The following is a 14725-nucleotide window of genomic DNA, read 5'->3' as shown; positions in this document are numbered from 1 at the left end:
AGCAGGAACCAGTTTATCACCACAAAACAATAGAATTGGCATCTACTGAAGAAAAAATGCACAGAGAATGGGAAATAGCAAAGAATATTGGCATCAGTAGCACAAATGTGCTGTAATAGTAACAAAGATATACAAATATGGGAACTGCCCACACATGGAAGGTTGTAGAGCTTCTAGCCTTGGGAGTTTGAAAGACAGAGCTTGTCAATAACGTGGCTGATGTGAGTTCCCACTCTTTTGTGTGGGAAATTAAACTAGACTCTTGCCAAGGTCCCTTCCACTTGGAATTCCCCTGGTTCTCTAATCCATCTAGCAAGGTTGTACTACATACTGGGAAAAAGAAAGAGGCTTGTCCTGAACTGTGAACGAGGCAATCTTAACTCCCCCAGATGCATAGCCAAAGACATGCCTGTTCTGCACCTGCTTATCAAACCTGCATAACCAGCCTAAACAGATCCATTGGCGAGGTTAGATTTTACAATAAACACCAGACTGCATGGCCTTTTATAACAAAAATTACATTTTCCTCAGTAATTCTGTAGCTCCTGCCCCATTCAAGCACACAACATTTAGAAGTCTCACTAAATGAAAATTCTTATTACCAGTTCTTAACAGTCATAACTTGTTAACTCCTATAGCACAGTCATTTTGCTGTTTTAATACTCCATGATAATACAACCAAAGCATCAATAAAAAAATTTAGGTAGTGAAGCAAAAATCATGCAAATTTTGTTGGCAGTACATCAGTTTAAAATTCACTATATGCTGCTAATACAGAGCAAACATCTGGTCATGACTGTCCTCATCATGATTCTTGAGTCTTATTTCTATCTTAAGGCATTATCAGCAGAGGATTCAGCAGCCTAAACACAAGAACTGAGCTGCAGAATATGCTGTCTGTATGCTGAGGCCTGAACTGTTTGGAACAGCCACAGTGTGCTCTAGGTTATCTGATCATTAAAGGAAAGCCACCTTCTATATGTGATACAAATCCCAGGCAAAAGCCACAGTGCTTTTGCTCTAAAATTCACAAAATGGTAATAGTTTTAGAAAGACTTGAATGGAGGATTATTTTCATAGGATCCAGGCATGCCTTCCAGTCACCTCTTCCACAATTTCAGCCCAAGATAAATACTTAATTCCTTTGACACATTTGGAAGTCTTGGCCAGAAGTCTCCTCAGCTGCCCCAGAATGAGTTATCTACACGCAATTATAGCAGCTGCTGCACAGCCCAAAAGAGTAACAGTTACACTGATACCTGTTGAGAACAGTGACTGCTTCTGCATCATCCTTACAAGTGAGCAGCTTCTCCATGTTGTACTCCAGCACTGCGAGGCCCAGTTGCAAGATTGCCTTTATTCCATCATAGAAGAAACAGTCCACCACATTGACTGCACTTTCAAAAGGCAGCACACTGATAAAAAGGGTAAGGAACCAGGAGAGAGAGACCGAGGAGAAAAAAGTCATGTCCGTCATGTGGTCTGTCAACTGAGGCAGGTGAACCCTGATGAGCTCCTCAAACACTGCCTGATCTACCAAGGCACCTGCAGGGAAAGGATAACAAAACCACCACCCATATCTTAATATTTTCTCAGAGCACCAGCCACAAATAAAGTCCCTGTCCTAATGCAGCTCTATATAAGAGCATGCACAGGCCTCACTGCATGGAACCACTGGCTCCCTTCCCTATGCTGGAAGCTATGCACTCCATGCATGGGTCCAGAGCCTTGCTGCATGCTTAAAGTGTGTTAGCACTTTGGTGGGTGTGTGGCTGCTTCCAGTGGCTCTCCTGACAGCCAACACACCCTCTCCACAACTAGAGAGAAACTTCATATCCAGTTTTCTTCTAGCATATATCCTTGTAAGAACTGCATATGAGATGACAGACAGTCTGGACCTGGAGTAACTCTTTTTCCTTTATTTAAGCTGACTAAGTTTGGAATAAATACTATGTATTGCAGTTATAATTCCAAAATAACAGTACAATAGTCTAACTACTTCCTGAGTGGCTATGCCTAGAGTAATGACAAGATCTGAAAATCACATCCGCTCCTATCTAAGGAGGAGTCTTGGGATGTTCTCGATAATTTCCATTTCCTACTCCACAATACCAAACCAAACACAGCAGTTTCTCTCCCTGGGTCATTTCTCAGCTCATTCTTTACATTTATGCTTAATGAATGACCATTTACACTCAACTGTAGATAAAAAGACAGATGGATGTTACCAATGATTCGGCGATTGAAGTAATCGGGGAGCATCCTTTCACACACAGCAACCAAGAGCCAGAATGCTTCCTCCTCTTTAGCATACAGCAGGAGCACTGATGTCAGAATGTTCATTGCCTGTAGCATTTAAACAGAAAAGGAACCATTTATGAGGAGGGGTGGTGAAAACACAACTGTTATCAACTGTTGTATTTCTGAAAGCACTTTATGGCACATACAGTGCTGGGATAACCTACAGCTGTATCCAGCATAAAACTTTTACTTCTAGATTATTAAATACAGAACATACTATTTAAAACTACCTAAAATATTTTTAAGTGCTAAAAGTCTAGTTAGAATGCAAAGGAATGCAGTGGACATGACAGCATGTATCAACAAATTCAAGTACAATGTAAAACCTCATGTGGCATAGCAGGATGAAATAAGCGAAGTAAGTAAACCACTGAGCAAGAAACCATTACACATTTCTATGACTGACTTTATGAGGTGCTACTATACTGCCATCATGAGCTAATACTTAGACACCCAACACTAACACCCTCAGAACTGCTGTACCTGACAATATCCAATCTGAGGATTCCTGTATGCATAAGCTGTGAGAACTCTCCTGAGTGCAGAGATTCCTGTGTCACTCTGAAAAGCAGGATGTTCAGGGAGGGAGCGACGTAAATCTCGTTCAATTTCATCAGTAGCTAAAGTGCATGTTCCTAAGGACTTTTCCACCAACTCTGTGTAATAACCAGGGTTGGATGCCATATCATTTACAGCACCTGCCAATACACGGTATTGCATGGTATTAGAAAGATTAGCAAAACTAGGCAAAGGACTGATATTTACTTAATTAATTCCATAACTTATGTCAACACCTTCCAAGACAGAGGTATCAGGCTGGTAACAGGAACAAAAATGCCTATGTAACTCTCAACACCAGCAAAGATAGATACATGTTCACAGGTCCTCAGAAGGAACAACCATACAGTAAGCTGAATGGGGAGTGTAAAATGCACCTGTTACAATAAACATTCTCTGAAACAGCAGAAAGCTCTGCCCAGGGACACACAGCGAGTACATCTGGCAGATAAGGTCCTGGGTGGCTCCTCAAAACCTGCACCTCATTTTCTGAATCTGGCACAGGCTTCCTGTGTGACCCTGATCAGGCCAGTGGCTGCTCTTTTCTAAGTGTTTCAGTGACTGGGAACAGAAGGTGCACAGAGGTGCTGTAGAGCAGTGACATAATTCCCAGGGCCTCAATTTTCTGAAGTTAAAGCTCTAACACAGGTGTGCTCTACAGAAGAGGCCCACAAAACCACACTCAGAGCACAGACAAGCATGTAGCAAAGAGCTGCTTATAACTGGGGCCAAACTCTCTGCCAGGAAAATATTTTATGTGTGTCTGGTAACACTACTCTCTAAGAAAGCTTAAACCAAACAACTGAAACACAGTCCCACAAACATGCTTTACTTTTTAGCAAGTAAGGAGGCTTTGCTGCAACTGATTGTCCCCTGAAACAGCATGTATTACTATCATTATTTTTCAATTCAGTTTGTTGTAAAATAAGCAAATTCAGGTTTAGTTTGAATCAATGCCAAACAAAAAAAATAGACAAAATTATCCTGTTCATAACTTTGAACTATCTTTCTTCAGAAAGATTTGGATGGAATGCCAGAGGTAAAAACACTATGTTCAGTTGCTTACTAGAACATCCATGAAGTAGAGTTCCAAAAATGAATCAGTTATACTTGCTGTGTAATACCTGAGAAGAGTAGCCAGAGCTCTCCCCTTAATGCCTCTGGGATCCCTCTTACAACAAGATCTCGAGTCTTCTTTGTTCGAAACATACTGACACCATGTCCCCGCTCAACAAACAGGATGTTCCATGACTGTTCCTTCATTTTTTCTTTCAACTATGAAAAAACAGAGAACACAAGCATTAAGCATACTGGTAGATTCTCCTCAGGTTTCAGAGAACAAAAGTAAATGTTGCTCCCAGTCACATTCATATAAACTAGAAATTGCAGCACTGGCCTCTGTATGGATATGTGAAATGAATGCTGAAGCAAATCAGACCAAAATTTAGCCTGCGCATAGCACAGGTTTGTCAGACAACACCATCTCCTGCATGACCTGCTATTTTAAAGTAAATTATTACAAGAAAGTCTATACCAGATCAGACAAATGGTAAATCTAATCCAGTATCCCATCTGACAGAAATCAACAAGTGTCACAGCATAGTAAGGTCAAACAAACATCTGCAAAACCCTCCTCCATCCTCCAGCAAACAGAAGCACAGGCACTCACTTAGCAGAGGAAACAACACACAGCAGACTTTTCCCTGCAAATTGCTTCGTGAACCCAGACAAACCTGCCACTTTCCAACTTCACTTGACACGACCTTGCTGCTGTATTAAAAGAGCAAACAACCACTCCCTTTCACCCTTTTTCAAGCCACTCCTAAATTCAACCTTTTCATTACCTTTCACTTGAAAGTAATTGCAACCTGCAAATAGCAATAACTGCATGCAAGAAAATGACATCTAGCAAGTGATTATTTACAAAGCAAACTCACTGTCACAGGCACCTGCCTAATTATTCTGATAGACTAACATATTTCAACATGTCTGTGAACTGTTCTTTGCTTACAGCAATAAGAATGTACCAACTCTATTTCAGATGAAATAATATACCATAGCAACTTAAGAGGCAAAACAGGTTGCTTTCTTTTTTTGATTCATCATGCTTTGTTGCATTATATTACTTGACAGATTTGGAGCAGAAAGGCTGCAAATGGTGAAAAGCACGGAGAGGGTTGACGTGGCACCAGTGTCATTATTCTCCCACAGTTTCTCAATCTCTCCTCAGTTTATTTACATGAGCTCCAAACAGCATGAGGGGAGAATCAATAATCAGGAAAATCTACAGGAGAATGAAGTCTAGTTGGATTAAGGAGGGAAATTAAAATTGAAAGCACTTAGGGCCATATAGGTTTTACATTTAAACAAATATTTTACATGTAAACAAATATTTATCAACCAGGTGGAACATTTTTACAAACTAGCAATTTCTGTCAGCATAGAAGATAGCAGTGTGTGCATCTGAACTTCAGCAGAATCAGCCAGATTTTGTCCAGTTTTGTTCAACATACTATAAAAAGTCAAATTTTAAAACCTAGGCTCCCTTTTGTTCTGCCCAAAGGGTGTTTATTTTCTGATATTTCCAATATAAAAAAAATTCGTATCTTAGTTACCCAATTCTGCTGAAAGACTTACTTCAAAATAAAACCTGTATTCTTGCACACACTATGAAGAAGCAAAAACAAGATGTCCAACTGCAAAAACAACTAAATAAACGTAACTATGCGTAACTTCGCTCGACAACAGTGCAAAAGAATGAAGCAAGGAACAAATTAAGTCAATTTCTTATAACATTCTCCTTGCTCCCAAAGAGTTTGCAGTGACTTTGTATCTTGACAATTCAGATAGAAATGAAACATGTTCACTATCATAAAACAAACAGGCAACTCTTCCCTGAGGGGTGGAAGAGCAGGAGAAATTAGCCCCATGAAGATAAGGCATATCATTATTAAACATGATGAGCAGAAAATTGCATGAAGCCATGAAGAAGCACCCTGTGGACTCCAAACACAGAGAATGCAGATGAAAGAAGACTGGCAAAGCCCCAGAGGAAATCAGCAGCCTTGCTGGAATATATTTTGATGTACTTCAGTCCTCTCCCATTAGATACCAAAGACTGTTGGCCATTTTATCCCTTACCATTTTAGAGTCAAGATTCTCAGCATCCTGAGGATGGTAGACAGTCATTAGGGCTTCTGTACTGACAGTTTTGCTGTTATCTCTCTGACCCATCTTTGACTGTCCTGCATCAAAATCCTTTGGACTGTCAGAGGCAGAACCAGCTGCAACCTTGAAAAAAATTTAACAGTGGCAGTTATAAATGACAAACAATTCAAGAGGCAGCACTGATACCAGCCCAACATTGTTTATTATACTAAGTTACAGGTGCCACATACAGACTACCAAACTAAATGAAGAACAGCAATCCATGCTCTGCATAGCTGTGCTTTCAGGAGACTGCACTTGGAATAGAAAATCAATCTGTACCGCCAAAAACTGAATTATGAAAGGACAAATATTCATAGTGAGAAGTGTAATAGATAGGAAGGCCTGACCATCCATCACCACTGAAGTCAAAAGAAAAACATTCATACACTGAACGACACAGAAATGCTGAGAGCATTAAAAACCAGCATTAGAATCACAGAATCAACCAGGTTGGAAAAGACTTCCAAGATCATCAAGTCCAACCCTACCACGGTTACTAGACTGGGATTGTTTTTCAAAACCTGATGACAAACAAAGTAAAAGAACCCAAACCAGAATGGATTCACAGTAACACCATTGTTTAACCCATTTTCCTTCATATGGGTACAGAGTTGTGTATTTCTCCAACCTTAAAACCAGGGGTACATGACTTAGAACACTATGTCAAAATAATGCAGGAATAACTCAAGATAAGGTAATCTAAAAGGGAATGCCCCTGAGCAGCAAACCTTACCATTCCCAGAGCTGTGCTGTATCCCCAGAAGCTGAGAATTGCTGCCTATACCAATCTTGCTTTTATTACTCATTTTTGCCTTTTAGCTCTTGAGAATCAAAATCTCAAGGTAGAGACTTTGCTGATTCACTGATTATTTTCTACCAAAAGGTATTTATTTGTACACTTCTCCACTCTTACAAATGCCACTTCAGAGGTTACTCCAGCTGATCCTAATTAAGTTTTTTTCTCCAGGGTAAATTCTTTATGGAAGAAATACTGCAACTATAATAAGTCATGCTTCTTAGGCATGTTTGCCATTGCTTTCTTATTTCTTATATATGAAAACACACATATAGACTTCTACATATCTGGAAACAACCCTGCAATCATTCCATCAACATCCTGAGTCAAACAGTCAGCTGGCAAAGAAGAACACAGCTACACGTAATTGTACATCACACTGCTGGACTTTGCTTTAATGTAAGTAGTCTGAAGCCAAGAGACAGAAACATGGGGTTTTTTTAAAGAGAAAATAGAAATATTTAGACAACCTGAAATCCAGAGGTACAGCAGACATTGTCACTCATCTTGTGTCTAGATTCAGGCTTAATTATAAGTGTATTCCATGACACTGACAATGATACATAAACTCTTATTCCTGGGAACAGGTTCTAAAAAATCAGAATTACCAGAGCAATTACCTCTGTAGCTGTGATGTGTTGGGGACTTGCAGTTGCGCTGCATTTCATCCTGAGCTTTGCCACAAGCTGTTCAAAATCTCTAACCTCTGTGAAACGAAAAGCTGTTTTTCCTCTGGTACTAATACTGACTCCTCTGTTGGCTGGATCTGCCTTATCCACCCCTGTGACCTGCAGAACCAAGGACAGATAAATTAGGCAAGAAATGTTACCAGCTTAAACCTAGTAAAAATACGTGTGTAAATGAAACACTAATATGAAGCACAGCACAAGCAGAATTAGTAACACAAGTTACAAGTTGAAAGCTCAGTGGCCTGGAGCTATTTTAGCACAAAGCACTAAGTATTATGCAACAGATTTTTTGATAGAGTACCAGAAATCTTTGAAACTGTTTTTCCAGCTGTTGAGTGCACAGCTTATTTGAAAACCTTGTCTCCTCCTACCTGCTGACACTGTTGCTTTTTTCCTTATCATCCAAAAGCAGACAAAACATGACTTTTGCAAGTAATCAAATGAAACAAGTTTTACAAGACTGAATTTCCACTGAGAATACCCTGTCAAAGACAGCTGTCATAACACATGACAGCTAGAGTTGACTTTAATTGTCATGATGGAACAGTTACACATTAGAGCAGTTAATACACTTTTATCATGCAAGTACAAGCGTGACAACCATGAACAGCTATACTGACTGCCATTGCTAATGCATTCACATCGTTAAAGAATGGAAGATCACTGACCACATTGTATAGGTAAAGGATGGAAGATCACTCAAATACAGTAACTCTGCAGTACTGTAGAACAAACAGTGAGAGCCTGACAATCCACAAGAATAAATGTAGAGTCAGCTCCTTTAACACAGCCTCACCTCATTTTTCACAGGTTATGGAAGTCTTTATTGTCTGCAGGACTATTTATAGGTAATCAAATAAATTGCTTTATCTAGGTGGGGAATACAAGTGTATTACTGAAATTAGTACAGCTCACCCCTGGTGTCAGGTGTCTTATGCCAGGCAGTGTGTACACAGAGCATGTGAAGCAATTACAGAGCAATTACAGAACCGAGTTAATTTGTAGGACATTGTAAAATACGCCTGGGTCTTGAGGAAAAGACTTTAACACTGGAAGACCAAAATGTGGCAATGTCTCAAATCACATGAAGTCAAGACAGGGATGGAGAGGGCTGTTTGGGTTTTCTTCCAGAAGTTCTTCTGCAGTTAACTATAGTACTCTATAGAAATACCAACACTGTGTCCATTACTGTATGGTACTCATTCAGTCTGTTGAGATTATCAGTTGTAATGGCATTGCTACTTAATCACTTGACAACTGGATTTTCCTACAGACTTTTGAACAGACAGCACTGCTCAACTGCTGCAAAAAGAATTGCACTACTGAGCTAAGAAACACAGCAGAGATTACTAATCATCAAGATGCTCTATCCTCTACAATTCTTTTTGTCTTGAGAATCTCTCATTAACTCAACTTCAAGAACTAAGCAAAAGGTTTTAATTTTTTTAAGAAGTATTAAAAAATTTGAATTCTGTACCCAGATACAGAAATAAGAGCAAATAGAAAAGGAAAAGAGGATACAGGAACAAATCTGAAACACAAAAGCAGTTCTGTAAGGCTGCAAACAGAATTCCTACATGCAGTATCCAAGGCAGGGGGAAATGTATGACATCACATAACATAAGCAGATTCTAATGAAAATCTGATAAACTGGCATCAAACTACACAAGTGCAAAACTGCTGATATAACTGGCTGACTTGTAGTTTGCATTACCTCTCTTACTGGAATGATGACACTGCACAGGCTGCCATCCTGGCTAGCAAAGCAGATGTAGTTTTCTGAAATGCACATTTTCCCATGGGTGTTGTAATGACTGAAAGGAACCCACAAGAAGCACTCATGAACTTCCTTCAAGGTCTCTTCTTTAGGTAACCTGAAGAATGCACTAAACTGCTCACTGTGGGCACGGCTCTCTAGGCCTCTGGATTAAAAACAAAACAAACAGGAAGGTGAGAAAGAGAAAAAGAACAATTAAATAAGTTTAAAATGTTTTTACAAATACAGAAGTCAAAAATATCTTGAGAAAAAACAGCAAAACATCACACTTTCCCATAATCCATGGGGCTGACCTGTAGGGTTCAATGTTTTGCTTGAAGAGGCAACAAAGGGCAGGACCACACCTACCTGTACACACACTTCACAGTAACACTTAAATGTGTCACTGACCAGGAACAGATTCAAGCCTGTTGTCACACAGTAAAGCACTGTGCTGAATCAGAGCCTACAGGCAGCGCAAAAAGGATACTAATAGCCTAATCTGCTGTTTCCCCACACATCAGAGTAATCCATTTAAAACTAAAACAAGTTTTGGCTTGACAGAAGGTTAATTAGCTAGAACTGTAGCACATGCTGTAAACATCTGCCATGGGCTAATTCTTCACAGACAACTACAGCCAGAAACAATGTTTTGGTTGTAGAACATCTCTCCCCAGCACTGCTACCAAATGGAGGGATCAATTACCCAGGAAATACAACCCAAACCAGACTTTATTGTCAGTGCACTAAAAAACCAAAGAGCTTTTCTTAAGTTATAGTCCATGAAGCTTTAGGTAGGAACATTTCTTAGGAAAATGGTTTATCATAATTTCTGATTTGCAGATAGGTAGCATTTTCCAACAGAGATTTAGTCTCTTTATGTAAATTAAAATCACCTAGCAACAGACCTTCTTTTCCTAGTTACTTTTCACAGTAAACAGCTGTGGTCCATGGATCAAAACCAGAATATCTGAGAATTTGAACAGATCTTTGAGGAAAAGGCAGTGTTTCCTTCAACATAAACCAGAACAGAAGAGAAACCATAAAATTACTACAAGGAATTACACACCTTCCTTGAGAAGGAACGACCCTAACCATTCAGGTTACTTACATGCAGGTCTTGCCCACCACCCAAAACTGCTGTAAATAAGGAAAGCCATGCACCCATCTGCAACTCACTGGCTTTATCATCCACCTCCAGTGACAGAAAAGACATGAAGTTATCATTTACACGTTTATTAAATGACTTCTCCACCTTATCCTTCCTCGACAGGTGTCTCTGGAGAGAATATAGCTCCCTTCTGAATTTTCTAATCCTAAATGCTGAAAGAATACCTTTTCAAAATTCAAACTACTATAAGCCTTATAGTTGGAAGACCAGCTCTGAAGATTTGATCATCTCCTGACTTCCTCTAGACTTTGGATTCTGCAATTCAATGCCTCATATGGCTTTGGTCCAACATTTTAATGAGGCAGGTGGTTAAGAGTACACCAGCTTTGCTGAAATTTACACATCTCCTTGAAACAAGGATTCTCTCCCCCTTTGCCTAAACAAGTACTAGGCCCAGAGCAGATAAATTTTAAGTAATATATTACCTCTTGGTGATCTGCAGAGGGTCATGAAGGACTAGATCATTCTCGAATGTCTCCTTGTCAAAAAGTCTCCTAACAGCATAGTTTGCCAGCTGCTCCATGAGAAGGAATGTTTCAGTAATGTGCAAAAACATGGAAAAATAATGATCTTCCCCACGGGAGCATACATGAATGCTCTCTGACAGAATCACATTGGAACTTTTCTCAAGTTTTGATATTTCATCCCAGGAGATAATAAGCTTTACTGAAAATACAAACATAAAGAGATGTGAGTCACTTCTCAATAGCTGCAGCTCTTGTATTAAAAAGAGAAAAGCAGTAGTCAACAGCACTAATTAAATAATATTAAGCAACACAGTGAAATGATAACACCCTTGGAAAGGGCTACAAACTGAACAAGCACAAAGCCCATTCTCTCCACATTTCCTAAAAAAAATTCCATTAGAAAGAATTTTATACAAAGAAAAACACGAAAAGGCACACCATGTATGACAATACAAGCTTATATCACCTTTTCTTTGCTCTTACATGAAACTGCCAACAGCAAACAAACACCACCACATGATAGCTCACCAACAGGGCTGCTGAAATTAAATCAATCATCTACTGGCATGTGAGCAACTGTGCCCAGTACAGGTCAAAATTAGCTTTGAAAGGAGCCTACTTTCTTTATGTTTTCCATTTTCCACATAAATGCAGTTATAGTTCACACTATTAGAGGCATTTGTTTGGGCATTTCAATATAATGTTAACACAGACGGGGAAAAAAAGATGTGCAATTATCAGCAGTGTGTAGTGCACCCATGTGAAATATTCAGCCTGTGTGTGTGAAGAAGTAACTGTAATCCTCACAGGCTGAATTAATAATGCAGCATGAACTAATGATGATGGACAACTCTCAGTTACAGTCAACTACAAGTCTGTCTGCTCTCTGACGCTTGGATAGAGGGAGCAAACTAATGGATACTCTGTAGTGAGTTACACAAATGTATTCGTTTCCATAAATTATTTTATGTTGGCAGTTTTTTCTCTTCTGTGTTGACTTCTGCTCACATGGCAAAACAGCTCCCTTAGGACAGAGGAAGAATTGTTCCTAATCTGAAAGACAAGCAGTAAAGCGTGAAGGTACCAGGCTTAGCACCAAGGCTTACTTACTTTCTGCTCCAAGCAAAAATGAGTAAAAGCTAAGGAAGTTGGTACTGAGATAAAGCCATCCTTGACAGGGCACTCTGCCCTTCCAGTAACTGCACGAGTAATAGGTAATCAACTTCTCCTGCTCTGGTAATCCAAAACACTTTTCAAACTTCATAAGACCTTCACGAAATTTCTCAGGATCATCTTCTCTTACAAAAGAACCTTTTCCCTCCTCAGCAATTAAACCCTAAAACAGAAAAGCCTGTTACTTTATATCCACATCCGTGTGGGTGGGTATCATATATGCACCTGCATACATACAGCACAGCATTCTCCAGGCAGGAGAGGAAGTTTTAGAACAGGCAGAATAGTCTGAGGATCAAAACAAAGGTCACAATTCAAATGTGCTATTTCAGACTCATCCACCAAACCTCCCACACAACTTAGGCAAGACATTCCCAGGTCTCCTCTCCTGAAACAGACATTTTCCTCACTTAATCTCAAGAGCTCCCAGGCTGAATATTTAGCATATATAAAGTGAACTGTTGCACCTTCACAAAAGTAGACCATATGGCTCCCAGGGATTGTTAAAATTGTTGTTAAATATTTTATAAGCAGTTTTAGAACACTGTCTAAAGGCATCTGTTGTATCATTCAGCAAGGAGTTTGTTCAAAGAACCTTCTTTAGTTGTGGGGCAGAGAACCAGGAACAGTGGAGCATGCTAACAGTCACATACTACTCCATCAGAAGTAGGGAGCACTACAATGCTGTCCTTGGATATTCTGCAGAGGACAATTCATGTATGGTTAGAGGAAAAAAAAACAACTTTGCCTTTCCCAATTACATCATGTGCCTGTTACTTACTCTTATCTTTCCCTGGACAAAGCTTGTAATATCTTCATTCGAATCAAATACTGATAAAGTCTTCATAACATTGTGTTCTAACCAGTCCCAGTGCTCTGTTATTTCTTCTCTGCTGGATCCTGATTCAAAGAGAAAGTTAGTATTACTTAAAATTAGAAGAGACAGCAATCATTTCACTAAAAGTATTAATCAAGAGAATACTTAGCAAATTCATGATTCACACAGTAATTTAGATACACAAGTCCAAATCACAAGTCTCAAATCCCTTCTTACCTCTTGTCTACACTGAAAATGTACTTAAGTGTACATTAAACATGCACAGCTGTGTTTTTATCTTTCAAGCCCTTTATGCAGCTCTATTTCTGGCCTTTAAATCTAGAAGTATCTCAGCTTTGTCAGCATTGTGTGGGTCGGTGCTGAAGCTTGACTTGGACTCTCAGTTGCTTCCCCTCAGCAGCACCTCCCCAACATGGACAGCAGAGCATCACTACAACACTCCCAGTATAATAGTCTAGAATGTGGGAAACATGAGACCAAACTCATGAAGCTCAGAAAGAAATGAAATCTGCGCCTTTGATACCCACAGCTTTGATCACTGGCCCACAACAGTTTCCAGAGTCGAATTTCAAGACTCAGACCTGCTGTGCAAAATCCCTTCTACCACATGTGAGGATGTAAAGCAAACATCACTGTAACCAGGGAGGCAGCAAGGACTGAGATGACACAAGTGAAACAGGAGAGTTTCAGCAAATTCAGTATCAAGTCAGTGCTTTCCAGACAGGTGACTCCCCATCAGATGCTGGGAGACAGGGAGAGGGAAATAGGGGGAAAGAATTTACACAGGTTTGAATTAAGGTATTCTAGAATCTAAATTAATTGGCAGCTTCATCCTCCACAAGAACAAATCTTATCAGTCAGTGTAATCATATACTATCAATACCCCCAAGCAAGAACACACCTTTAACAATTCCTTGTTCCTCAGCTTACTTTGCAAAGACTAATTACACAGCTTTAAACAGACTCCACAGAATTAATTAAAGCAGCCTTGGGAACGAACAGAAATTGCTCCAAATACAGTTAAACAGTCAGACTGCACTACACAGCGTGGATTTGCAACACTTAAAAAACTATATGAAGAGTAATTAACACAGCACTTAAATCAGAAGTAACTCTCAGATTATACATGTAGACCAATTATTTGAGTGTCAATGCAAACCAGAGGCACAGAGGTGACACAGTAAAGATGGAACTCTTCAATAACTATTTCAACGGCTTAGGAGCACTGTTTCAGACCCTTCATATGTAACAGCAGTAACAGTGTCATCTCTTCAATTTCTTCAAATAAGAAACAACCTCTTCTCTAACACAAAGCACAATTACACTACGTAGCCTTCTGTTGGAAAGTGCATTTATGCAGCACAGAATTTATACAAATTCAGTCCTAAGATGAAGATTACCCTTTGTATTTTCCCATCCCGAACAATTGAAACCACACACTGCTGTCAAGCTGAGGCTTGCAAATTATTTTAAACCACTGAGAGGTCATAAGAATTAATACTGGTGTGAGACCATTAACCCAAAAATGGATCCCATGCTTTGTACCCTCCTTTTTCACTTCATAAACTCAGCTGGCTCCTGAAGCACAGGACGTACCGCACGCGATGGACCAGTAGACTTGTGAGTCTGGTGTCTGGTGCAGGATGCGAAACGGGGCGACTTTCGACGTAGAGTCCAACACTGCATCCAACGTTCCCACGAGAAGTCCTGTCGTGTTCAAGAAAATGTACACAGCACAGTGAAACTAAGGTTTTGAAATGTACACC

At 39.7% G+C, this 14725-nt stretch overlaps 1 protein-coding gene across 1 annotated transcript in view; it reads right to left on the bottom strand.

Annotated features, from left to right (window-relative positions):
• Positions 1–14666, bottom strand: part of TBC1D8B (TBC1 domain family, member 8B (with GRAM domain)) — a gene marked incomplete at its 5' end in the record, with an annotated part of 23091 nt that extends 8425 nt beyond the window's left edge. The window contains 11 exons of the mRNA XM_009080582.1: positions 1254–1545; positions 2229–2346; positions 2785–2999; positions 3984–4134; positions 6001–6150; positions 7486–7653; positions 9269–9476; positions 10907–11147; positions 12059–12284; positions 12903–13021; positions 14556–14666. Coding sequence (XP_009078830.1) covers positions 1254–1545; positions 2229–2346; positions 2785–2999; positions 3984–4134; positions 6001–6150; positions 7486–7653; positions 9269–9476; positions 10907–11147; positions 12059–12284; positions 12903–13021; positions 14556–14666 — 1999 coding nt within the window. The remainder of the gene's footprint in view (positions 1–1253; positions 1546–2228; positions 2347–2784; positions 3000–3983; positions 4135–6000; positions 6151–7485; positions 7654–9268; positions 9477–10906; positions 11148–12058; positions 12285–12902; positions 13022–14555) is intronic.
• Between the last annotated feature and the right edge of the window lie 59 nt (positions 14667–14725).

The sequence above is a fragment of the Acanthisitta chloris genome, unplaced genomic scaffold (assembly GCF_000695815.1).
Source record: "Acanthisitta chloris isolate BGI_N310 unplaced genomic scaffold, ASM69581v1 scaffold5358, whole genome shotgun sequence".
NCBI classification, from domain to species: Eukaryota; Metazoa; Chordata; class Aves; order Passeriformes; family Acanthisittidae; genus Acanthisitta; species Acanthisitta chloris.
The sequence above is the reverse complement of the archived record's forward strand: the minus strand, read 5'-3'. Positions and strand labels throughout refer to the sequence as shown.